Source organism: Dryobates pubescens, chromosome 23 (genome assembly GCF_014839835.1).
Source record: "Dryobates pubescens isolate bDryPub1 chromosome 23, bDryPub1.pri, whole genome shotgun sequence".
Lineage (NCBI taxonomy): Eukaryota > Metazoa > Chordata > Aves > Piciformes > Picidae > Dryobates > Dryobates pubescens.
In genome coordinates this window covers 10,617,876-10,642,987 of record NC_071634.1, presented here as the reverse complement: position 1 = coordinate 10,642,987, position 25,112 = coordinate 10,617,876, and the positions used below count along the sequence as shown (strand labels likewise).

General features: G+C 41.3%; 1 protein-coding gene across 8 annotated transcripts in view; it reads right to left on the bottom strand.

Moving 5' to 3' along the window:
* Nucleotides 1-356: 356 nt before the first annotated feature.
* The window catches only part of PPP2R2C (protein phosphatase 2 regulatory subunit Bgamma), a 154,061-nt gene continuing 129,305 nt past the window's right edge, over nt 357-25,112 (bottom strand). For all 8 annotated transcript variants that reach the window (XM_054172456.1, XM_054172462.1, XM_054172457.1 and 5 more), the window contains 4 exons: nt 24,436-24,600; nt 12,500-12,669; nt 7,858-7,949; nt 357-846 (listed from right to left, as the gene is read on the bottom strand). In XM_054172456.1, coding sequence (XP_054028431.1) covers nt 555-846; nt 7,858-7,949; nt 12,500-12,669; nt 24,436-24,600 — 719 coding nt within the window. In that variant the 3' untranslated portion in view covers nt 357-554. The remainder of the gene's footprint in view (nt 847-7,857; nt 7,950-12,499; nt 12,670-24,435; nt 24,601-25,112) is intronic.

Genomic DNA, 25,112 nt, shown 5'->3' with positions numbered 1-25,112 from the left:
TTTCACCAGCAGGGATTCTGCTTCCAGTGATAATTATCATGAGTCTTCCAGTGTGCCAAGTGCTTGACCAGGATGTGGCTATTCATTCACTCAGGCCTGGCTTAGCTGAAAGACCTGAAAAAAATTACTGAAAAAAATTACTGAAAAATTACTTTTGAGGCAAAAGGCTCTAACAATGTGGTAAATGATGTGGACTGCAAAAGCAGGCAGGGCACCAGAACAGCATGGTCCTGTCAACCACTGAGACCCTCCAAAGAACTGAGGGGAGGGGAGGACCCTCAGCCCTCCCTCAGGAGCGCTCCCCAGGTGAATAAATACCCCTCTGTGTTTAAAGGAACCGATACAGACCACAGTGCTGGATTTGCAGTCGTGCCTTTTACTCATACAGTTGCAGTGATGGAAAATAGTTGGCTTGCCACCAGTAATGATACAGGCTGAGGGATGAAAGGATGCAACCTACAAATCCCACCACAGAAGCCCACAATTTTTGTGAAGATCACATCCTCCTACAACTCTCAAGAGGCTGGTCTGTAAAGAGAGAGGGCTATTGATAACTAGTGCATTTCTGAGTTCACTTTATCCTGAAATATGTACAGATTGTTTGTCGCTGCTATAGCAATGATGTTCTCGGTCGGGTGCCACGCTGTGTGCAAGATCTTCTTGGTAAAGTCCAAACTGTCAACGCTGATGTCATCTTTCCTCCGCTTGCCCCCGACGCAGACTCTCCGGGGCTTAAGAATAGCTCGCGGCTTGCTGCTCTCCCGCGAGGCCTCCAAGGTCACGTCCCGCTTGGTGTTCCGATCAAACATCCGGAAGAAGTTGTTGTACGCACCTGTCATTATCACACTGCGGAGAGAAAGGCAGACAGAGGGAACAGAGGCAGTCAAACAGCAGCTTGGGGGGAGTCTACTGACAGCACTGAGGATAGCTTCTGGTTTCAGCATGGAAAGAATGTAAAGCAAGATTGTTCCCAGTACTCTCTGGAGTTAAGCTTTCCTCTACCCAGGTCTAACCCTTCCCTATCCTATGAAAATTACAAATACACTAAAGCTTACATCCTGAGGCATGTTGCCCAGGGAGGCTGTGAATGCCTCCTCCCTGGGAGTGTTCAAAGCGAGGTTGGATCAGGCCTTGAGCAACCAAGCCTAGCTGAGAGGCATCCCTGCCCATGGCAGAGGGGTTGGAAGAGATCATCTCTAAGGTCCCTTCCAACCTAAGCTATTCTGTGATTCTATGTATAAATGTCAGGATCCTGACAGGAGATTAACTTCACTTGATAAAAGTAATATATTTTAATAAGCGATTTTTAATTGCCCTCCACTTTTTTTTTCCTGAGTATTTGAGGTTCATATATTTCAGCATGTTTTTCTTTATCCAGAGCTTTACCTTTCTGACAGCTGAGATTTACCATGACTGCAGAAGCAGTCTTTAAGGGTAAGATTCAGTATATAATTAGGTGCCATGGTTTAGTTGATTAGATGGTGTTGGATGATAGGTTGGACTCAATGATCTCAAAGGTCTTTTCCAACCTGGTTAATTCTAGTCTAGTCTCTATATTTTAATGAAGAAAGGTGTTTTGAAGGGTTCTGAAAAATCACACTGACTTAGTACAAGCAAAATCTTTCCAGAAGAAACCCTTTCCTTTCTGAAGCCATAAACCTTTCCAGTCTAGACACCAATAAGAAACAAAACATATCTACAATGCTTAGAAAAAAATCAACACTGGTGAACTGTGTTCTGTCATCACTTGTATGGAGTTTGAATGAAGCTGCATGTCAGGATGCATTTCTGGGTCTGGGAGAAAGGGACAGAAACCATACCTCAATCTGTAATAAAAATTACCCCATTAATCAGCTTGTAGTTTGAAATAATGGATTGCCAGTTGCTTCATTCCACCAGTCCCTAGGGGAGGATATTTTGTCACTAACTTTAATGAATTCAGGATTTCATCCATGGCCCTCGGGTTATTGGATTAGCATAATCATGGGTTTCAGAGCCTCATGTGAAAGCTCATCCCCTGTGAACTTTTTCCATGTGTGCAGCAGCTCTGCTCTCAGGTCTGTCCCAAATGGGGTGTTTGCTCTGAAATTCCACTCTGGAAAGGAATGCACCTGCACTGTCAGGTGTCCACAGGAAAAGCTGTACAGTTTTCTAACTCCAGCAATCAGGAACTGTTTGCCTTTCTAGTACAGCCCAACAGAGAGTATTTCACATGCTGTGAATTTAAGAAACCAACCTCCATCTCCAGTGCCAGCTGCTGTGGCACTTTGCTGCTGTTTCCCACCTGGGAGGACTCTGCAAGGAGCAACATACTGGCCAGGAGAACACAGCATACACAGCCCTGGGAGAATTCAAAGGCACAAACTACACTCTCCACCCTACAGATGCTCACTAGCTGATTAGATTAGATGCTTCTGGATTCAGGAGCTGTCTCACATTATAAGCACAGCCTCCAGCCAGTGCTGCCTTGATCTCATTTGGGGCTACTGCAACACAAATGAGTAATCTACTGAAAACCACACAGACAGGAGCTGTGCAGTGAACTGCTTTTGCACTGCAGCTACTGTGTGGCAGCAGCTCCACTCACTTCAGAGCCACTGCAGGGTCACAAGAGTAGGTGAGCTGGATTGGTGTGCTGTGAATCACTGGCAGGACTGCCAGCTCCATCCTGCTGCCGTGTTTGCTGATGGCATACTGGAGTCTGATAACAGCTGATTCCACAAAGAGCTTTTTGTAGCTCCTGAAGTGCTAAAGGAAACTGCTGCAAATCAGGCAGGGGTGGCACAGAGACACAGCATGCACTGCTCTCAGCAACAGCTCACCTACAGTCTGTCGAGGTGACAACACAGGCACTTGTCCACACGTAGCTGCAGTCAGCCCTAGCAGGGAGCTGCCTCACTGCTCTGCAGCCTCAGTATCTGGGTTGCCTGCAGTGAGGTTTCTCCTACCATCCCCACCCACAAAGGCCTGGCACTGTCCTGCTTAGCAAGGCACCAGCTAACAAGCTCACAAGCTAAAGAAACAAAAGAGTCAGTGTGACAGCTTGATAAAACACATCCCAGAAGCTGCAGAAAGCCTATTGATCAAGATTAGTGCCCATTTCAGAAATTGAATCAACAGCAGTAAATCTAACATTTCATTCCTTCCAAATCACCACATCTTGTCATTACAGCTCCTGCTGTAATGGTTATTCACAACATGAGCAAGTGGAGGTTATTTCATATCCCAGCACTAACATGCTCAATTGGTGATGCAAACAGCCCAGCACAATACTGTGGGACTCTTCCCCTCAGGCAAAATTTTGAAACTGGCTCATAATGCAGGGGGCAGCCTGTGCCATGGGCTGCAGAGCTGTGGTTCCCAGGGGGATGAGGAGCATCCCTTCTGATGAAGGCAGGAACTGCCAGGGGAGCAATTTCCATGCAGGCAGAGCTACCAGTGCACAGAGAGGTGTTAGTCAAGGATGCTATTTTAGGAGGTTTTGCTTGCAGTAAACCTGCCTTCACAGTCCATTTGCTTTTTAATTCCTTGAGCCCTGGCTTGTTTTTCAAAGTCTGCTTTCTTCAGTTGGATTTACTGCAGTTATTTTATTTTTCTGTTAACATATGTAGATGACTACTTTTTATGCTGACCCTGTTTTTCTGCAGTTTAATGGCTCAGTAAAAAAATAGCATTATGTAAATGAGAAAGTGCCCATTCTTGTTCAAGGTCACATACACAGATGGATTATAACCTTACCTGCTGCTTAAAATAACAATAAAAGAGACTGAGAACTAGATGTAACCTGCAATTTATTCCAGCTCAGGAAAATACAATGTGCAATAATGAAATGCATGTGAGAAGGGGAATTTTTCTATATCAATTAGAATAAAAATTGCAGCTGAGCATAGGAAGAGGCTGTTCTGTCTTGTCAGGCATATTGGAGAATTTTCCAGCTGTGAAGCATCTGACTTCCCAGCACAAGAACTTCTTAAAACCTCTTGGGAAGTATGCTGATGGAAAAAACCTTGAGATACTGGGTGCTGGCTGGGACAAGACTGGTGATGAGAACAGGATCACAGTATGTTAGGGGTTGGAAGGGAACTCTTGGGATCCCCAAGTCTTTCCAAGATAATACTTGACATGCCAAGCCTTGAGAACAAAATGACATCTTGTAGCTCCCCAGCATGGAGTGTGCTGCCAGACAGGAACAGACTACTAAGATCTCATCCACCAGGACCTGCCACTTCTGCCCAGTTGGAGCGAAGGCTGACGGATACTCAGTGGGATGAATGACAGTTGGGTAGGAAAGGCTTGGCTGAACACCTGTTTGTGACTTCACTCATCTTTATCACTTAGCAAGAAGTCTCCCTGGAAGGGCTCCCATACACCCATTCATCTGAAATCTTAAAACCCCCTGAACATAAAGATATTCCCTTACCACCATCTAGAATTATTAGGTTGCTTTTTATCCTGTACTACCTCTTTAACTCACACACAGTTGTAGAAAAGCTCATTTTGGAGGTAAAACAGAAATAACAAAATGATTTTGCTTGACAGTGGGAAGAAAATGGTACCTGAGGGGTCATTATTTAAGGACCTGACTTCAGAAGCAAATGGAAGAACTAAATTAAATCGCCGTATAAATAGAGCTCACATAGTCCACGTAATGATGTATATACAATAAAGATGGCATGATTTTAATGTAATATACTCAACTACAGATAATGCCTGCTCATCTGGTTGAATTAGTGCAAGACCCCTGCTTGACTCCCTCACCTGACCACTGCAGTTGCCAAAGTACACAGTGATTAATGTGTCCTTCAGCAAATGAGATCGGCTCTGTCTGATTGTATTAGTTCCTGTTCATTGGAGTAACTGAGCATCAATCACGTTCTAATCAGAGCTCACATACATTGATTTATTATTTTTTTTGTAAACAGCCTTGCCATCAGCTTCTCTCACAGTCTAGATTAACTCCCTAGTCATTACAAAAATGAATACAATTTTCACCTAAATGTTGTTTCACTTCCCTTTTTGACTGACCCATCCTGTCACTTTAAATTGGCATCGTAGCTTCAAAGTCTGTGAAAGATTAATAGAGACAAGGGGGAATGCTATGAAGCTGCAGGAGAGTAGGTTTAGACTGGATCTTGGGAAGAAGTTCTTCAGTACAAGGGTGGTGAGACTCTGGAAGAGGCTGCCCAGGGAGGTTGTGAATGCCTCCTCCCTGGGGGTGTTGAAGGCCAGGTTGGATGAGGCCTTGAGCAGCAAAGTCTAGTGGAGAAATGTCCCTGCCCATGGCAGAGAGGTTGGAATAGATGATCCTCAAGGTCCCTTCCAACATAAGCCATTCTATGAACTGCAGTTAAAATGCCTGTCTACAACTACCTGAAGGGAGGTTGTAGACAGGCGGGGGCTGGTCTCTTCTCCCAGGCAACCAGCATAAGAACAAGAGGACACAGTCTCAAGCTGTGCCAGGGGAGGTTTAGACTGGATGTTAGAAAGAAATTCTTCATAGAAAGAGTGACTGGCCATTGGAACGGGCTGCCTGGGGAGGTGGTGGAGTCACCATCACTGGAGGTGTTTAGGAGGAGACTTGATGCCATGGTTTAGTTGATTACATGGTGTTGGATGATGGGTTGGACACAATCATCTCGAAGGTCTCCTCCAACCTGGTCTATTCTATTCTATTCTATTCTGTTCTATTCTATTCTATTCTATTGTTATGCATAGATATGAATAATCTATATCCTGTGTTGGTACTGCAGCATCTCTTAAGACAACCACTGTTCACAGGCCTTGCTTACCTTTAGCAGCCCTTTCTAAAAAAACACATACCAGCAGGAGCAAAGTAAGTGACATTAGTGTTTAAATGAATGGCTCTTTAAGAGTTGCTGGCATCCAAACACAAATTATGACCCACAAAAAACCCAACACCACCAAAATTCACAAATCTTGTGTGGCAAAACAATACTTGTCATACACATACTTGTCAAGAAGCTCAGAAGGGTGTATGTTCATCAAAAGATGAACATCAGTGCTGATAGGTTTGAGTCTCAAAAAGAAACAACTAAATTAAAGAGAACCCTCCTCCTTCATCAAACGTTCCCAGCTACTCTACCCAACAGCTTCTTAGCATCAACAGCAGAGTATTGTGTTTAGTGACAGATCTGGTAATTGGGCACGACTAACAACTCCTCAGTGTCTAGGCAGTACAATAATTGAAGCCCTCATAATCTAATGTTCCCACTTAATAATTACTCACTGCATTGATCTTTCTGATCCGTCAAGTAGGAAGGAAAATATTACCCTCAGTTTAAATTCTGGTATTGAAGGATATTTCAGTTATTACCAGGCAACTATCCAGAGAGTGGTCTCACCCTGCTAATGAGGACAGCAGCACTTCATTTAAATACAGGAGTATGACTCTGGGCCTGGGAACAAGGGTCTGTCCATTCTGTACACCTCCTTGAGATTAGAAGCAAGTGTAATGGCTTCTCTTTTGCTAAGCTGATCAAAACCTAACTCCTGCCATCCCCTCTCTTTCAAGCAGCTGTCCATTTGCCTAATTACTTCATCCACCTTGGATATGAAGGACAAGAAACGTGTAGTAAGGCCCTAACATTATCTCACCACTCCTCCTTTCTCTGTTGGATACTCCAGTCTTGCCCATTCAGGATTTATATTTGCCTTTTTCACAGCTGCCCCACACTCTGTTTCAGAGTCCTTGCCTAGACCAGGGGGCAGACGTGCTCCAAATACAGCAAGAGGGACTGCTCTTCTCTTTCCCAAATGAGAAGCTAAGTGAGCTGAAGGCACAGTTCCAGGCTCTCAGCGAATGCCAAACTTCTGCCTGTTGGCTTCTAGCTCTGCAGAGCCAGCAGTCACTGCATGCCATTCAAATCTGGTTCCTGTGATCTCTTTCATGTGCATTTTGTAGACTGCTAATCCTTCCTACAGTCACCTAGATTATGACTGTTCCTGTCAGTTGTTTCCAACTGATAAAACAAAGGTTTGTGTTTTAAGTGAAATCCTCACCTTGCACTATACTCTTGGATTCCATCCATCTTTACTGTCCCAGACCTCTCTGCTGCTCAGCTCTTCCTGCACAATATTCCTTCTTTCCAACATGCTGCCATCATTTGCTAACATCATGGCATTAGCACACTGCATCCTCCATCCCTGGAGGTGTTCAACAGGGGGTTGGATGTGGCACTTGGTGCCATGGTTTAGTCATGAGGTCTGTGGCGACAGGTTGGACTCGATGAACCTTGAGGTCTCTTCCAACCTTGGTGATTCTGCGATTCTGCATCTGCACTCTCTGATTTCTGTCAATATCTCCCATTAAAATATTCAGCAAAATATTGCATCCAAGATAAAAACAAGGACCCCTCCTTCAGTTCACAGGGAAAGGGACTGCATTGACAGAGGCAGGTACAAGAGAAAACTCGTTTGGCAGCAGTTTGCAGAGAATCACTGAGTGGCTGTGACTGAGTTTCCTCACACCTCATTTCCAGCAAAGGAACTGAATATCTGAGGCAGGTCATGCACAAATACAGGATCACACAAGCTTCTTTACTGTGTTGGTGGGGCTGTGAGTGTTAAAAGTATTCTTTTTAACTTCTTATAACGCACAGAATTTGAAGGCCTTTCTCCCGCTAGGCATGAGCCAAGATTAACAAAGTTACACCATATCTAAGGAGGTCAGAGACACAACTGTACCAACACCCAAACACCTTTTATCCACCTGAACACTGGAGAGATGTAAACTGGGTGGAAAACAACCATGTGTATCATTTTACTTTCTGATGGTTCCCCAGAAAATGAGAGCCCTCTTGCTAAATGAAGACAGTGATGGACACAAGGATGGATTACCTGTCTGATCCATTCCATGCACATTCAAACTTGTCAAAGATGCAGTCATTTTCATAGAGGGAACACAACTTGCTCCTAAGGTAATCATGGACCTGTTTCCAAAGAAAGTAACTGCTGTTATTCTTGCAATAAAGCAAAGTATAAAACTGAACAACCACCCCCCCACACACAGAGTCTTCTTTATCTCCCCAGTTCACTTGCAAACTGTTCTGCATAGACTTGGAGCTTTGCAGAAGATACTGTGCTTAAACCCTAAAGATGCTCTCTGTACTTTTCCATAGCCCAATTAAGCAGGCACTACAGAATTATTGCTGCAGGAAGGCATGAAGCATACCTCCCTCAGCAGGCTGCAGACCACCCCTCTTCAACATATTTGTTTCCTGCTTGGATGATTTTCTCAGTGCTAGGCTAATTCCCAAAGACATTTCACCAGCTGATACCCTAGATGTGCTAATTAATGTGCAAGAAATCTAATTTAAATAGTAACAAAAATGTCATATTCCAAGATAAGTGGACTCTCACTTGTAGCAGGAAGAACTTGGCTCTATTAGAAGAGCTTGTAGTGTATGGTATTACATATATTTGGGTAAGGTATCTTGGAATGCAAATACAGTACAAGGTTGCACAGGCTGCAAATTAGAACAATCATTTAGCTTGGGGATATCTCCTACTTAGCTGAGACAAACACAACACTGCAAATTCTGTTACATACTTGAAAAAAAGTGGGACTAACCAGCAGAAGACTTCTCTCTGCTGCATAAAGGTTATCATAAAGTGACAGATCTCATGCAAACTGTTTCAGACCTTTGCTGGTTTTGATTACTCTTCCTTCTGGATGATTGGTTTCATTCCACAAGGACATCATAACCTAGAAAATCCCTGCCTAGCTGAATTTACCAGTGCACTTTCACTCCTGATCTTTTCTTCAAGCTGTTGTAGAAACTATAACACAAAGATATGCAGATGGCCTCTTGGAGCACACACATACCATCCTAATAGCCAGGGGGCATCATTTAGCTCTGCCATATAGAGGCAGTGGTTCTTGTGAGATAAGAGAGACTGCTCCTGCTCATGGATGCTCAGCATCCTCTCTGGCCTGAGAGCATAAACATTTCTTCTAGTAAGAACTTCTATCAAGACCAGATGAGGCACAATGACCTTTCACTTATTTTATTTTAATGCTTTTTTTAAAGCAACCCATTTTCAATATCCAATTTGAGAGGATCCTAAGAATATTTGTAAGATAGGATTATTGATGATCATAAATTTTAGTCATGAATCAATTTTCATTAACAGACAAGTGAACACTGGGTTGTATATCAACAGATAATGTTTTGTACAGCAAAGAGTAGGCAAATGGTAGCTGCAGATAAAATGGTTCATAATTAAATGCATTTATCCTCAAGGTATTAGGTCAGGACACTTTCGGTATTGATGCAGTTACTTGCACTCTCTGTAATTTAAACTTTTCATTTTCCCTTTACTTAAAACCTTTTTGTGTGAGCAGTGAAACTTGTTACAGACCTGGAGTTCTCTCCTTTATCATCTTTGTGAGCTCCCAATACTTGGAAGAAATAAAAAGGTTGAGTAAGGCAGGAGAAAGAAGGAGATTATATTTCCTTATTGACTGTCATTTCTAGGTCTTCCTCTTGTAACCATCTCCAGCAGCCATCTGTCATGACCACTGTCATGTATGCACCCTTTGTAGAGTGTGTCCATCTGCACAGCTTGGAGCTCTGCCTTTCTATCAGCTCTGTCAAAAAGCAATTTGCAGTTCCCTTCTCAGATTTCATACTGAGCTCTTCAAGGTCTCAGCTCCTTTTTCTTTGCTGACTCTGTCTGCAGACTGCACTACAGCCTTGGACAGTCACCTTGCTCTTCACATGGCTCTTTTGATTACCATATTTGACTACATTCAGACCCTCACTACCTGAAAGAAACACTTAAGAAGAATCACTTAATTTTCACCTTGTTTGCATGTTCATCTGCCACTACCAATTGAGGGTAAAATCAGATTTGTCTTCTCAGTTACATATTGTTCTTAACATGTATGGATAGTACTTGAATCCAAATCAAATTCATTCCTAACTAATTTCAAAAGGCATTCTCCTTTTTTTCACTGCACTGGTTTAGGTCAGACCTTCATGGAATTATCTCCTAATTCCATACTGCAGACTAACACAGCAACACACCTACACAGGGAGCTATTTCACTGGGACTGAATAGTCACAATCAGCAATTGCACTGGTAAGAGACACGTTAGCCCAAATCCCTCTGCATCAGAGCCTGCCCTCAGTGGATCAAACTCTTATCAACTATGAACATGTTCACTGGTTGGCTGCTGGTATGGCTCTGCTGGGGTAATTCAGCTGGCAGCATCAGGATTGTATCATGTCAGGCAGGGCTGCTTTGCAGTGTTCAAGCACTGCCATTTCACTGCTCCACACTCTGCCTTTTTCTTCATTTGTGAAGCATGAACAGGAGAAGATCATGTTGAACCAATGTCAGCAGGTACTGTGCTTCAGCAAGGCTGCTCTGTGCAGTAACATTTTTTTGGCCACAGCACTGGTAAGAAAAACAACTTGCATAAGAATCTGATTCTTTTGGTGATACTAAAATTGTAACCTGATAATGAAGCAGTACAGTTATAAACTGCTATAATTAGTGGTTACACACTGCTATATATTATTAGTTATAATCTCCTGTTGTGACCTTCTTCATCAATCTCACAGTTAGACAATATCTAAGTGGCTACCATGCAGTGGGTGAAATGAGAAATTCAATCTATTAATGAGTATCTTTTAAGCTTTTAATGACATACATGTCAATTATAATAATGTGGATACATAACTGCAAATGTTAGGTTTATTTGTTGCCTCTGGGTGATCCACCAGAAAAATCTTTCTGAGAGACATCCAAGTTTATACATGAGATTTACGTGTGTGAGAGAAAGGCACCTTTAAGACAAGTTATTTGAAAGTGTAATTCAAACCTCTGAGCCCTGGATTCTCCTTTAGTCTGCTGCAACACTCAGCAATGCATCTGTGTACTCTTTACAAGGCACTGGATTAACACTGGGAAATGACAGGCAATCCATAGGTTAAAGTAAAGTGGCAAGAACACTATTAAATTTGCAGGAGTTCTGTTAATTTTGCAGGAGTTCTGTTGTTGCAGGTCTTTCGTTTTTCTTTCTATAAGCTTCTGATTGCAATAACCAAGTAGTGAAAATTTTATGTTACACTAATTTTTCCAACCTGAGCATGGAGAAATAGAACTTTTTAATTGGCCCCACTGTGGGGTCTCAGATTGAGTTAAAGGCAACCAGCTTCTTTCACAGCTACCTGCATGAGGAAATAAAAGCAGATGTCTAAGTCAAGACAAACAGGTTGAGTGGACCAGCTATTCCTCTCCAGGGACAAGGTTACCTATTCTACTGGCATGAGTATAGAACAGTGTATTACTCAAGATCCCCAAGTCTGGGAGATGATTCTGTTATATAAAACACAGTCTCACCCTTACCTCCCACTCCATTTTGACACCATATCAACATTTCTAACATATTTAGCAATGCTGCCATTTTCAGAGCTAAACCAATTCTGTAGCTTTAAAGGTATAAAAGGCTCAGACATTCCACACTGAAGAGTATGCACCAAAATGTAAGGGATGTATTGGAAAACACTGGGGCCCATTTAATGTGCCGAACACTAACAAATAACCTCTGACATTACTGATGTAAAATTTCAGTTGTTTTGACAAGACATGCTACCAGGCTCTCACTGCATGACATTTTAAAACCAATCTTAATTATAGTTATATGAATTACTGTGCCCCTCCACACAGACAGAGAACAAGAGGTCCAGCACAGTCCTAGTTAAGCAGCACAAGCCAGCTGAATGACATTTTTCCCTCCTTTGCATGCTCTCCTGTAGGTAGCTTAAGAGCTTTTTCTCATTGCATTTTCATAACAAGCAGTTTCTGTGTCACAGATATATTTTCCTTCTTCAAGGCAGAGCTAAAAATGTAAGCTCAGCCCTCCATTGCCAAGCAGAACAGATGTCAGAGCACAAACTCAGCGCTGGCTGGAGCCACTGGCGTTTTGTCTGGATAATATCACAATGAATTCAGGCAACCAGAGGCGTCTGTCTGGCATTCACAAACTGCTGTGTCAGTGGTGATGTCAGGGTTGAACACTGATTGCTTCTAGAACTAGGCACAAGGGAGAAGCACAGAGATGAAGTTCTCCTTTTTAAAAAAAAGCAAAAGAAAGTTCTGCAATAACAAAGGTGTCAACTCTCAGCAGCCCCAGCGGGAGCAGTATGCTAAGCAACACACAAAATCCTCTTCTCCGTTACTTTTAAATGTTAATAGTGAAATACATCATTTGAAAACAGATGCCAAATGAAGAGATGATTTCCCTTGTTAGAAGTATTGTTTCCTTCAAAAGACCAGGTGACTGTTACCCTGGGTCCCCAGGTCTTACACTTCCCCACTAATGCTGAAATTGCCCTTTTCCAGCTGCAAGGATTTTAAGCAGCTCTCATAGCTACCTGCTTCTCAGACTGAGAAATGAGATGGTTAGGAAAACACTCAGGTTTTGAACAGCTTTTATACCACTGCATTTCGAGACACGGGAGATACATACCTGGTATGTTTCTACAGGCTTAGTTTCCATGTTCAGATCCCAAACCTTGACAGTGAGGTAATCCCTTGTTAGCATATACCTGCCGCTGTGACTGAATTTGACATCTGACACTGAAGAGATAATTTCTGAAAAAAATGATCTGTTACTGGGGTCTTCTGGCTCTTCATAAACTGTTCAAAGAAAAAGAAGCAAGAGAAAAATTAGAATTCTAGTTCAAAATGCTGTTGTACAATCTGAAGTGTGCATTTCTTGTGAAACATGTAATTCATCATACCAAAGAATGTGATGAAGAATTAATTGTATGCCCAGCACTTAATTCATTCTTTTATCTTTATATAAAAATACAAACTGTAAGCTTTAAGTATTACAGTAAGTAACTTCATAGCTATGCATTGCATTACTGGGGGAAATGATGTAAATACAGCAGCAAAGTTATTAAACTTATGGTCATCCTTTCTGGGATCCATGTGTCCTGTTTCCTGACATAAGCCAAATTCAGGTGTCCCTGTCACCCTGTTAGGTGTACCTATGGTCTCACAAGAGTCTTGGCATCCCTGGGAAGGTTGGTTACTTAAAGCTTGCCATGGTTGCCAGAACCAGCTGGCCAGTCTGCAGGCTATGGTCAAGTCTGAAGGCACCTGAGAGTAAGCATGGCAACTGTGAAAAGCAATTGCAAACTGCAATCGGCTCTTCCTGAGACATCAGCAGACCACAGCCAGTGAGCTACCTTGTGGTTACATAAACCATTCAGGTGATGTGCACCTGCTGACAGCTCCGTGCTAGACTGTATGTGCTAGTTAGCTGTTCTGTGTGCTGCACAATCCAACGAGGCAGGGGATCATGAAATATCGTTGACAGTACCTCCATGCAGGGAAATATAGCTCTTGTAGCTAGGAGATCAGTCATCCTTGTTCAGTTCTACATAACAATGATACTGGATGACTCACAGTGATTTGCAGGAACTTGAAACAACTGGTATTAGCGGGCATCTATTGCAAGACCACTCACCAAGTTCTCTTCATCCCTTCCCCAAAGCGTGTGCTAACTCCAGCCCTGCTACCAGGTGCCCAGAGCAACTCTCTGCAGGTATCTGTGTCCCTGTGATCTAAATGACCTCCTATGGTAAGCTCTAGAAGTCTTTGAGTTCTCAGCAAAATCAGTTTGGCTTTGGCACCTATGTCTACAATATTCTTTGAAAACTGGCAATTTAGTGAGTGTCATTTTCAAGTTTCAAAAGCAGGCGAAGAAAAGCTGTGTGATGAGACATGAAAACTTGACGAAAGCAGAACAACTTTTGACTGTCAGGCAAAACAGGTTTTTTGTGCAGTCCACTGGAACATTCTCAACTAATTTATCTATGACTATGACTCAGACTGTTGAATGCAACACGGTTACAGTTTCCATCAGGTGAAATACAGTTCTGCTGGAAGTGAAGGGTGAGTATGTGGGTGAAGTATGTGGGGTAATGCAAAAAATTATGGGCAATTTTCTTTGGGGGTGGGCAGTGGAATGTAGCCAGGCGTGCACATGAGAATAAGGTCTATATTTGAACATGTACCACGCATCTAAATGGTAATGAACCACTTCAGAAAGGGGGGGGGGGAACTTTTCTTTTCAGACAGACTGTAAACGAACAACTTTAAATAGCTCTTTCAAAATTTGCCTAGACATTCTGCAAAGCAGGTATTTTGTAATTATCCTGTCAGGTTTTCAATAGAAGCCTGACGAGCATAAAGCAATTATCATTTCTCATACCTCTTCCCTTTAATCTGTCCAAACTATGTACTCAGTTGGCAGGAATTTCATCCTGCTAATTATGATGTGAAGTTGCTATTAAAACCACGAAAGAAAGAAAGAAAAAAACCCCAACAACACCCCCCCACACCACATCACACTAACTGAACACCTTCATTTATAGCTGAGATGTATTTTCTTGGCTCTGTGTCTCTTGTCCAACTGGATACTTTGGATTTTGTTAACTAATGAGATTAAACCATTTCATCCTTTATCTGTGCTGTTTATTGCTTTTCTATCCTTACCACAGTAAGTGTTAGAAAGACTTAGATTAGTTAAGTACAGAAACTAATGCAGGCATGACAGCTTTGCATCACTGCAGACAGAGAGAGGTAGAAATTTTAGTAGCAGCAATTCTTTGCAGATAGCATAACCACACCTGGAAAACTGCTGAAGGAAATGAAAAAGCAGCTCCCAGTATCACAGAGAAAGCTTAGCCTGAGAAACCAGAACACGGTATTGACCTCAGGAAATGAAGGTGAGTTACAGTGGGTTTGGATCTTAACTATTTCTGGTGTATCATCAGCATAAGTTTATGCACACACTGCAGAACCCCATAGCCTTCAGCTTGGCTAAAACTAGTCAACTGAAGACAACATCAGTGATAGCTTGGACTTCAGCCTTAGCCTCTTCAAGCTGGTAGGAGAAAGCATGCTCCTAGCCCACCATTTGCAAATGCAAGTTTGCCAGCCTGCACTGGAAACACATTTTCTGTTTGTTTCAGTTCAGACTCATCTTCTGGAGGCTGTTCTTACACCAGAGGGCAATCAGCACTCAAAACATCTCCACATCTGGCTTACTTTTCTACATCTAAATAAATCTTGTTAGATCAAGATTTGAAATCAGAACTTCCACAGAATCATAGAATGCATTGAGTTGGAAGGGACCTCTAAAGGTCATGTAGTCCTACCTGTGGACTCATTTTTCACTGAGCCTTGGAAAGCATAAACCCCCATGATCTCATGAAAGGTTTTTCTCCCTGTCTCATTTCTAAAGATGCCCATTTTTTGATGGAGTCACTGGTATTCTTCAGACTCCAGCACTACTGACAATTATTTGTTTGCTGGGCAGAGCTTAAATCATTGCAGGATGTAAATTCTGGCATATGTGAACTTAAAAAAAAAAAATATTAATGCTAAAAATGGTTCATATGGTGGGTGCAGAGTCACAATCCAATACAGCATACAAAATCCTGTATTCCTCCCAAAATCATGGCAACCAGGAGTCTGCATGATTCTCTATGGCATCTTGGGTAACGCCTTGGCTGAATTTCCAGTGTTCCTTCCACTTCTCCTTTTCCTCTACCCTTCACTCACAGCACTGTTGCAAGGCAGATGGTTCCAGAATACAAATATGAATAATGCTTTTAAAAACACAAAGAAGAACGATCTATTTAGAAGGAAAACAACAACAGTATCTGAAATAATACAGAGCAGGTGTTAGAAAAGCTCTGTCTCTAAAAAGAAAGTTTATCTGGAGCTACCTTTGATTTTTAATCTGAATTTGAAATTGTATAATGGATTGATGGGATAAAAGAAATGTCAACTGTATTCAGTTAAACAAATCTTTTATTGCTTTTGAAAGAAAGGAACACAGAGTTTAAGCTTTGGCAAAATTCTGTTATGTGCCTGAGCACTTGATGATAACTGCAAGGGTTTTCTGTGAAATATCAGCAGACAAACCAAAGAGAAGCAGAGAACTACCAAGGGAAAGACTCTTGATGATAACACTGTGTACTCCTTAAGGCATAAAGATATGAAACTTGGAAATTTCTTTTACTGCCAACCAAAAGCAGAACTACAGATAAAACCAACTTTCTCCTATTACAAAGCCAAATGTATTTTAACAGAAAAGCAAGATTAATCATGCTTTCACATGCTGCAGAACATGGGATTATAGGGGGGGGGGGGAACAAAAACAAAACCAGGGAAAACTTCAAGATGAAAGCTTACCAGCTCCACATATTCCCTAAGAAATGCCATCATTCACAGGATAAAATTATAACAAGCCTTAAAAAGTCATTCCCTGTAGCAGAAAAACAAAGCTGCTTCTGAAACAAATTTCTTTCTACTTACAAATAACAATGTATGAAAGATTTTTTTTTCCTAGAGAATATTGTTTACAGCTTGTATTCTGTCCTGGAAACTTGTGCTTTCATTGTATTTAAGTGTTGTTACTTGGAATGTCTGCACTATGAAATAACTCTTTCTCTCTCCTTCCTAAAACAGCTAATGGATGCAGAAAATCGCCCAGTTCTTGTTTAAGGGTCATAACTGCAATTGGATAAAGACAGTTTTGGCAAGACTGGAAAAAGAGGCAACGGGGTTAATGAGCAGGGAGAGGACCATAAAGTCCAGAGCCAGCAAAGATGCTGTAACAAGAGAAGGAGCATAATTTCTTTTTTAATTATTATTATCCAACCATGCAAATAGTCTGCAGTTAGGGTGAATTAAGGATTTATTAAAGATAACCTGGGGGTTACACAGGTACACAAACAAGAGGTGCATTTCAACTGGACCAGGAAGCACTGGTGATGGATCATGCAACAGAATAGCATAGGATAGGATAGGATAGGATAGGGTAGGATAGGATAGGATAGGATAGGATAGGATAGGATAGAAGTAACCAGATTGGAAAAGACCTTCAAGATCATCAAGTCCAACCTATCACCCAACACCATCTAATTAACTAAACCATGGCACTAAGTGCCCCATCCAGTCTCTTCCTGAACACCTCCAGTGATGGTGACTCGACTGCATCCCTGGGCAGCCCACTCCAATGGCAAATCACTCTTTCTGTGGGCTTTAAGTTTCATCAACACAGAAAACAGTTGCAGTCCCAGGTCAATCAATTTATCTCTAAATTAAGGCTCTCTTTCATTTCTGGTACCAAAGGAAAATGGCTGCAATGCCTGATTAAAATGCAGTGGAAAATGGTACCTTAAAGTGTATGGAGTTTCACCCAACTTGACAGAGGAACAAGAACCAACATGCTCTCTTAATAACTAATAAACACTTTTAAACATTGCCACCATTCCCCAGGAGTGCCCTGATTTGTTCCACCACATCTAGTTAATAAAGTTTAATACAAAAAGCTACACTATATTTCACTGGATTTATAAAAAAAATACTAATTATATTCAATTTTTAGGCCATGACACTTGTTACTGTCCTTCAACACAGAAAGCTTTTCTTACCTTTCCCCCCCTTCCCAGGAATGTCATTTAATTCAAGATGTGCTCAAGTCTTGAGCTATGTGTAGTTCTGGTCTTTTGGTATGGTACAGCTTTGTCTCAAGGAGACACAAAAATGGGCAGTTACAGTAACCAGAAATATCAAATTACTTCCACGCAGGAAATGATCAAATAGACTGGAACTCCTCAGCCTCAGAGAGACTGAGGGGCTTGCACTAAAGAGTGTAATGAAAAGAATGAATAGAGAATGACAGTTCACTGTCTACTGTCTTTTCCAATCGACAAGTAGGGGCAGAGCAGTTAGTTCTTCTTACTATGCCTAATTAAGCTACTAAAGGCTTTACTGAAAGACATCGTGAATGGGAAAAACATAGGTTCAAAAGGAGATGCACAAATTCAAGGAATAACCCCCCTCAAACATCCCAGTACTGTTACATGCAATAAATACTTCACTCTCATGAAAGACCCTGAACCCCCAATTTAGTCTGTTTGTATATTTTCTCTTGATGTTGCTACTGCCCACTATCAGAGCCTGAATATTGAGCTAGAAGGACCTCCAATGTGTCCAGATATACTCATTGTTATGCACTGTTTTAAAGTCTGCTTTAGGATTTCATACGAAAGAGTTCTTCAGTTCATTCTGAGCGAACCGCAACAACTTGCAAAGCTCCCTTTTTGATTTGTGGTCTCTTCATGCCTTTCGGCTTCATTGTTTGTGATAACAGTTTGATTTGCCATTGTTATTTACCCTATCTTCAACAATCTCTGAATAATTTATTGTTTTGTAGTAAGCAAATCCACTCACATGCATTCACCTCCTTCAGAAATTCTCTTACAAGATCAGGATATTCTGCTAATGTGACAATCTTGCCTTCTCGTTCTACACTGATCAATAAGGTTATACATGTGTATTTTTGAGTCTACTTCATAAAGAACACAAAATACACTTGCTTTATCAACAACTAACCACCATTATTTAACATTTTGTATTGCCACAGCTTGCAGTTGCTTACATTGAAAATCAATATCTTTTTCTATTTCTATTTTCAAATTGTTTGCATACAATTCAGAGGGCACCTCCTCATGCCCTGCTCACTTACACATCATTTTCCTTCTCAGAGTAGAAGCAAATTTCTGAAGCTACCACCACACTACCAGAGTGAAATTCCACCTACCATAAAGCATTCCTTTATCCAACGGCCCAATATTAAAACTAGGCATCTCATCAATACCTCTGGGGAGCATGGCTTTTAAAAGGGGAGCCTCAAATCAATACTTAAGAATCTGTTTTACCATCTGCAGCGAGTTGCTGCAGCTTGTCGCAAACCACAAGGGACAGTGCATTAGTGCTGAAAGGCAAAGCCAGATCAATAGCTAAAGACCAGTGGGTGGGGAGCTTCACTACAGAGTTGCTTATATTAATGTGACTTGGACAGTGAGTTTGTTAATAAAGAGAAATGATGCTAAAGAGAGCAAGGAAGTGAGCTAAGATCAAGCCCCTTTAAACCTCAGTCTCACGAAGAATTATGTGCATGTTTAATGCCATGTGTTATGAGCAATCCCACGGAGTTAATGGGACATAAAACTACTACTCCTCTGCAGCCAAATTCATGCATAAGTCTTTGAACTCTTGATATATAAGGTTAGGGATAAGGGAGGGTTTTTCCCTCAGTGAAACAGGATCTTGAAAGAATAATGGTGGCTTCAAGAGATTCTGAAAAGTAGGAGTTGTTGCTGTTAAAAAATAAAGCAAACAAGACAGGAATTTTAATAGCCTGAATAATTAAAGCAATCTTACAGCAATTATTTGCTTTATCTGTGTGTGGTTGGGGAAGAGGGGTTAATGAAACACCTCTTCAATCATAAATCATTTAACCATTGCTTCAGGCTTTTCTCTTTCCTCTTACTATTTGACAGCTAGAAGTATATAAATCAGGGTGGGTTTTTTCCCCCTCTGATTTAATTTTAACATATCTTGCACAACTTGAGGAAATGCTGTATTGACATAATTGCATTTCTGTAGAAACAGGTTTGAATTTTCATTAGCCATGTTTCAAATGTCTTTACTATACATTCATCCAAACTGGATGGAATGGAAGCTTTGGAGCCCATGCTAAAAGCAAGCCTTTGCCAAATTCCAATGGGACTCCTGCACGAGAAAGGATCCCTTCCAGGATCTAGCTTAGCATGCATGAAATTGTTGTAACAGATCTTTAGTGACAGCCATCATTACAAAATTATCAGGATAGAGGCACGTTTTTTCGTTGGGGATATAACAATCAGCAATGAATGCATGCTTTTGTAGTGCATGCTTACAAAATAAATCCATAATTAGCCTAAGGAGAACAAGCCTTCTTTAAAGCACAGGGTCAGGTCATCATGGAGGTTCAGATAAGTTTCACTCCTGTCACATGAAACCGTACAGATTTGGCCTGAAGTGGACTTCACTTCCACAGTGGCCTCCCAGTGCACAAAGGAAGACTGGTGGCTGTCTCTCTCTCAGATGATAACCTGACGTGAGACCAGATGCAGAAATGAAAAGCGTGCTTTAGACATAGAGCTCACATAAAAGAAAAACAAGTTGTCTCCTTCCCAGTCACACAATAAGCATCATTCATTTGGAAAGGTCAATATTAATTAGCAAATCCAGCAGGGATATTCTGTCACAGGCTTTTTCTTTTTTCTTTTTTGGTGCATCTGGTTCTTCTCTGTTGCAAATGAAAGATAATCCATACTCAGAGCTAGAGGTCTGAAAGCTGTCTTGTCTCTGAAATTCCAACCTCCTTTAAACAAGGAGTAAATATAATTAATTTAAAAAAATTAACATGTTCAAGTAGATTATCCTTGATTTTTGCTTTGGCTGCTTCCACAGTTCTCAATTCTTAGCTTTAAAATCAAAGGTAGTTTCAAAAAGACTTGCAGATAATGCAATTGAGTTACATGCCAGATGACAGGAGAGTGGCACTGACCCTTGGGGAAGGGCTGGCATTTCTTTCATGCCTGGATTTCAAGTGAAAATATGGAAAAGGACTCTCAAAGGAGAAAGAATCCACTCTGATCTTGGGGTAGTGACTTTGGGTCAAAAACCCAACCTCCAAATTCACTCTGCATTGCTCCAAAGACCATTTTACACTTTGAAGATATTGATTATTCATGCCACGGAGCTGGGAAAGCACCAGCTGACATGCTTTGCCCTTTTCAGGGAGGGTCCAGAGAAGATGGCTGTTAGGATTGCCTGTCATCTACAAATGCTTCTTTGGTCAAAGGGAGGTGGGCTCAAAAAGGCTCCTGCTATAGATCCAGGTGTCAGAAGCCTGTGAAGTCCACAAGGAGGATGGAAAGCATGAACATCAGTGACAGAGGCTAACTGCACTATGTAACCTCAAAGTCTGCATTTCAAAGAGCACCACAGCACACAGAGCAATGAACTTAAAACTGCAGCTTCTGTTTCCTTGAAGTATGTTGTTGTAGATTTTGCACATGGGTAATGGATAATTAGAAACAGGGGTTTAGTCTACAAATACAAATTAACACTAAAGAAGCCCTTGAAGCAACGCACACTATTTAATTAGGTGACAGCTTCTGAAGTATGCAATGACTTTAAGATGTCAAGGCTCTTACACAGAGTATCAATGGGAGTTAAACTCAAGTTTCCATTTTGCCAAACTATAGTTTCCATAGCTTCCATACTATTCAGTTAGTTTCTATATAGTTTCCCTAGCTTCCATACAATTCAGATTAATTCCCTATTTCTTGCAGCTTGAGTCTGACTTTCAGCTCTGCTTTAAATCTTCACCTATAGCCCCACCATGGACTGCAAAAACACCTTCCTTATTCCCATCCCTCTAATATTCTAAATAACCAGGGACATTCATCTCTCTTTTTCACCTCCTCTCCAGAATATTTTGATGGAATTCTCTTCCACTACTTGTGAAGTCTGATAACATGGAGCAGTATTATTTATGTATCTCCCCTATGGTTACAGATTGGTCTTTCCTGGATATCTATTTGTAACAGCCATCTGTTTTACTTCTGATTGCTCACCCAGCATTACATGATCCATTAAAGAGAGGCAGTTTCAGGTAGTCTATTAGAAAAAACAACAATTTTTTGTCACACCTTATCAGTATCTCAATGACCATTTAAAACCCAGCTAGTGACCTGATATTCTTTCAGTGCCTCATGGGTAGACTTGGAGGTCTGAGATCATTTTTCTAAGGGACAAAGGTCTCCATTACAACTCATCCCACAAATTGGCAGCTTGGTAATAAATCTCAGCATAGGCACCAAGAATGAGTAGATGGAAGAAATCTCTTGTCTCTTCCACATCAGAGCTATGAAAGATTTATAAGGGAAAACTTGCAGTGCTGCTGTCACTAATGCTGAACGGAGAGATTTTGCCACTTAGTTCAGCAAGCCAGAAATCTTCAAGAACAATGTAATTTATTAACATCCTGTGTTAGTGACTTACACTACAGATATTAGTATGTAATTTATTTACGCAGTATGGCACAGTAACTCTTAGTGACATTTGTACAAGTGGAAGGGCCCCTCCTCCAAAAGCTGCAACTGACTTTAGCCCAGCTGTAGGGATTTGGGTAATGTAGGGTCAGACAAAGGAGCAAACTCAAAAGTAACCAGCATACACTCAGCATCCAGATATTTTTAGTGAGTTTTACACTGGATGTTTTATCCCTGAAAATACATAAATCCATTGCAATCTAAAACCAGCACCTGAAATACTGCCCAAATTAAGAAATTAGGGCTGCATGGCAGAACATGAGGATTTACAGTGACTAGTAAAGTCACTGTAGCTGGGCTGGTTGAGACATGAAGTCAGTTTGGGGGAAAGGTGGAGAGCTGAGCTAGGAGAGTAGGATACTGATCATGAGTATGCACCATGTGTAGAACAACTCTAATCAGGAGTCAGATGCACAGTGAAAGAACTAGAGAGACAGCCATGCAAATACCTGGTTTCCCAGACCTGTATTTGTGATATTTCCTTCTACATTGCTATGGGCTTTGTAACATAGAATAGAATCATAGAATGCATAGGGTTGGAAGGGACTCCTCAAGGTCATCTTGTCCAGCCTCCCAGCCCTGCAGCCAGCAGACACATCTTTAACTAGATCCGGTTGCTCAGGGCCCCAACAAGTTTGATCTCAAATGTCTCCAGGGATGAAGCCTCCACCACCTCTCTGGACAACCTTTTCTAGTGTTTCACCACTCTCATTGTAAAGAACTTCCTCCTGACCTAACCTAAATCTACCCTGCTCTAGTTTAAAACCATTGTCCCTATTTAATTAATTTTGCTTGCTTCTGAGGGCTCTGCTCATACCACTTCGACCAGCAGCATGTGGGCCAATTCCTTTTAATGCTTTGGAAGTTCTGCCATTGCTGTACTCATTTTGTATTGTACATGCGTATGGAGACACACTCAGCTTCTCACTGAGTTTGATTTGAGTTCAGAGCAGCAATGCTACATTAAATGGCTATTTTCTAACTCACAGATCTGGAAAATGGGGTTTAATCAATGACCATTAGACCTTGCTCTCCCTTCTGGCATAAAATGCCTTCTTTCATCCAGAGTTACTGTATCCTTGTTTTAATAAGCCATGATTGGCATTTGGCACTGACTTACACAGAGGCCTTATTAGGAGGATGAAATGAAAGTATTATGGAACAAGACAATTAAGTGGGACAGGATAACTCACAGCAATGTACCAGATTGTGTCATGCTCACATTTCACTTCATGGTATTGAATTCCCCCTACAAGTACAAGGGTAAAACACTTCTCTGCTTAGGAAATTGTCCTGAAAGGGTCTTTTCTGTAATTGGAGACCACATCCTAAGAGTTTCAGAGCACATGCATTTCTCCTTGCAGCCCAAAAGGCCTAGTCATAGGTTCTTCAGTAGTTACTTTAGTTTTAAAAATAGCTTCTGTGCTAAATCTGTGCACCACTTCTGTCTCAAACTTTTGAATATTTTCTTTTCCCCTTCCCACCCCTACTAATAAGATCCACCTACCTTAAAATGTTCGGCTAGGAACTGACTGAAAAAAAAACTTTTACATGCCCCTGGCATTAAAAGAATTTCTCCTGCATTTCCTTCCCAATGTTCCAACACTGCAAAAGAAGTTGAAGACCCAATGCTGCGAGATGGGAGTGTCCTGGAAGCTCCAGTCCTGAAGGTGGCTTAAGAATAGCCCCCACAGTTTATTCATTAGGTTCTCAGCTCCTCAAAGGACACAGACACATGATATAAAGCCTTTGTCTGTGGTTTTCAGTCTCAGAAGGTCAGGAATAAACAGGCTGTTTGCACAAGGCAAAGTGCCCAGCATTGCCAGATTACTGTTTTCTCTAGACTATAAAGAGTTGATAGTAAAACATTATGAACATCCTTTACTTTGAGAACAAAGACAACCCCATATTTAACATTTTATTTCCTTGTTCCTACATAGGTTTCAGATATGAACTGTCATGAATTGGTGGCTCCAACTCAAAGTCTCACAGGCTACATAAAATCCACTTTAGTACAGATGACACCTTCCACACCAACAATTTTTTTCCCCAGTATTATTTACTGTCTCTCTAGACATATTATTGAAAAAGTGCATGTGAGCAATGCTGGGCTACATTTTTAGGAAGAACCTCAACATTTTTTAATCCAGAAATGGATTTTAAACTTTGAAGGCAGTTGAAATGACAAAATTTACTTAAATACTTCCTCCCCACCCCCATATTTCCTGTAGCTGGAGAGCTGTCAGATCTTTGATCGCTGCAATAAGAACCCACAAGGGTGACCACCACTCACAGACGTGACTGTTATCGAGTTCCTATCTAATACTTGTATAAATGAGAAAATCCTCCTCCTTGTGCTGTTCTGTTTTCAGTTATGCCTGTAAGTGAGAAGGCAGCACACCCAAGGTTCGACAAAACAAGGACTTACGCTTGGAATGTTTGTCACAGAGAGCTGATGCCCTCATGTCACAGAGTCTCAGGGATCCTTTGCTGCTGCTGTAGACAAAGAGATTGCAGTGATGGGGATGAAACTCAGAGGCTGTAATCACTTCTGTCAGGTCCTCCATATTGGCTGGCTTTATATCTACAATGTCTGAATGGAAGCTTCGTTAAGGAAAATGCTGTGACTCTTACTGCCTTCAGGAAGGAAGGAGGATTATCTAAATGGCCACACATTTAATGCTTTTAGACAAACACAAACTCATTCATTTTGCAGTAGGAGGATGTCTTGAAATTTCCACATCTGCCCCATCTACACCAAACTCAAAAAGCTGCTAGTCAACAATGGGTGTACAGCAGATGTTATTAGTAGGCCAACATTTGTCCATGCTGCGCAGACATCAATGGAAGAGTATTCCAGGGGATTTAGCATTCTCACCTTCAATAAAACTACCAGGGGGCAGGTAACTGTATGTCCTGTAGTGGCTGTTGGAACAACTGCTCTATTCCAGATAATAGTGACTGACAGGGAACAGTGTACAGCTCAGATCTGCTCACTGGCTTTTATGATCATGTAATTTAAGCTAAAAAACAAATAAATGTAGCTTAAGCTAAAAGCCTCAATCAATAAATGTACTTTTTTTTTGGCAAAGGTGAAAGTGTCAA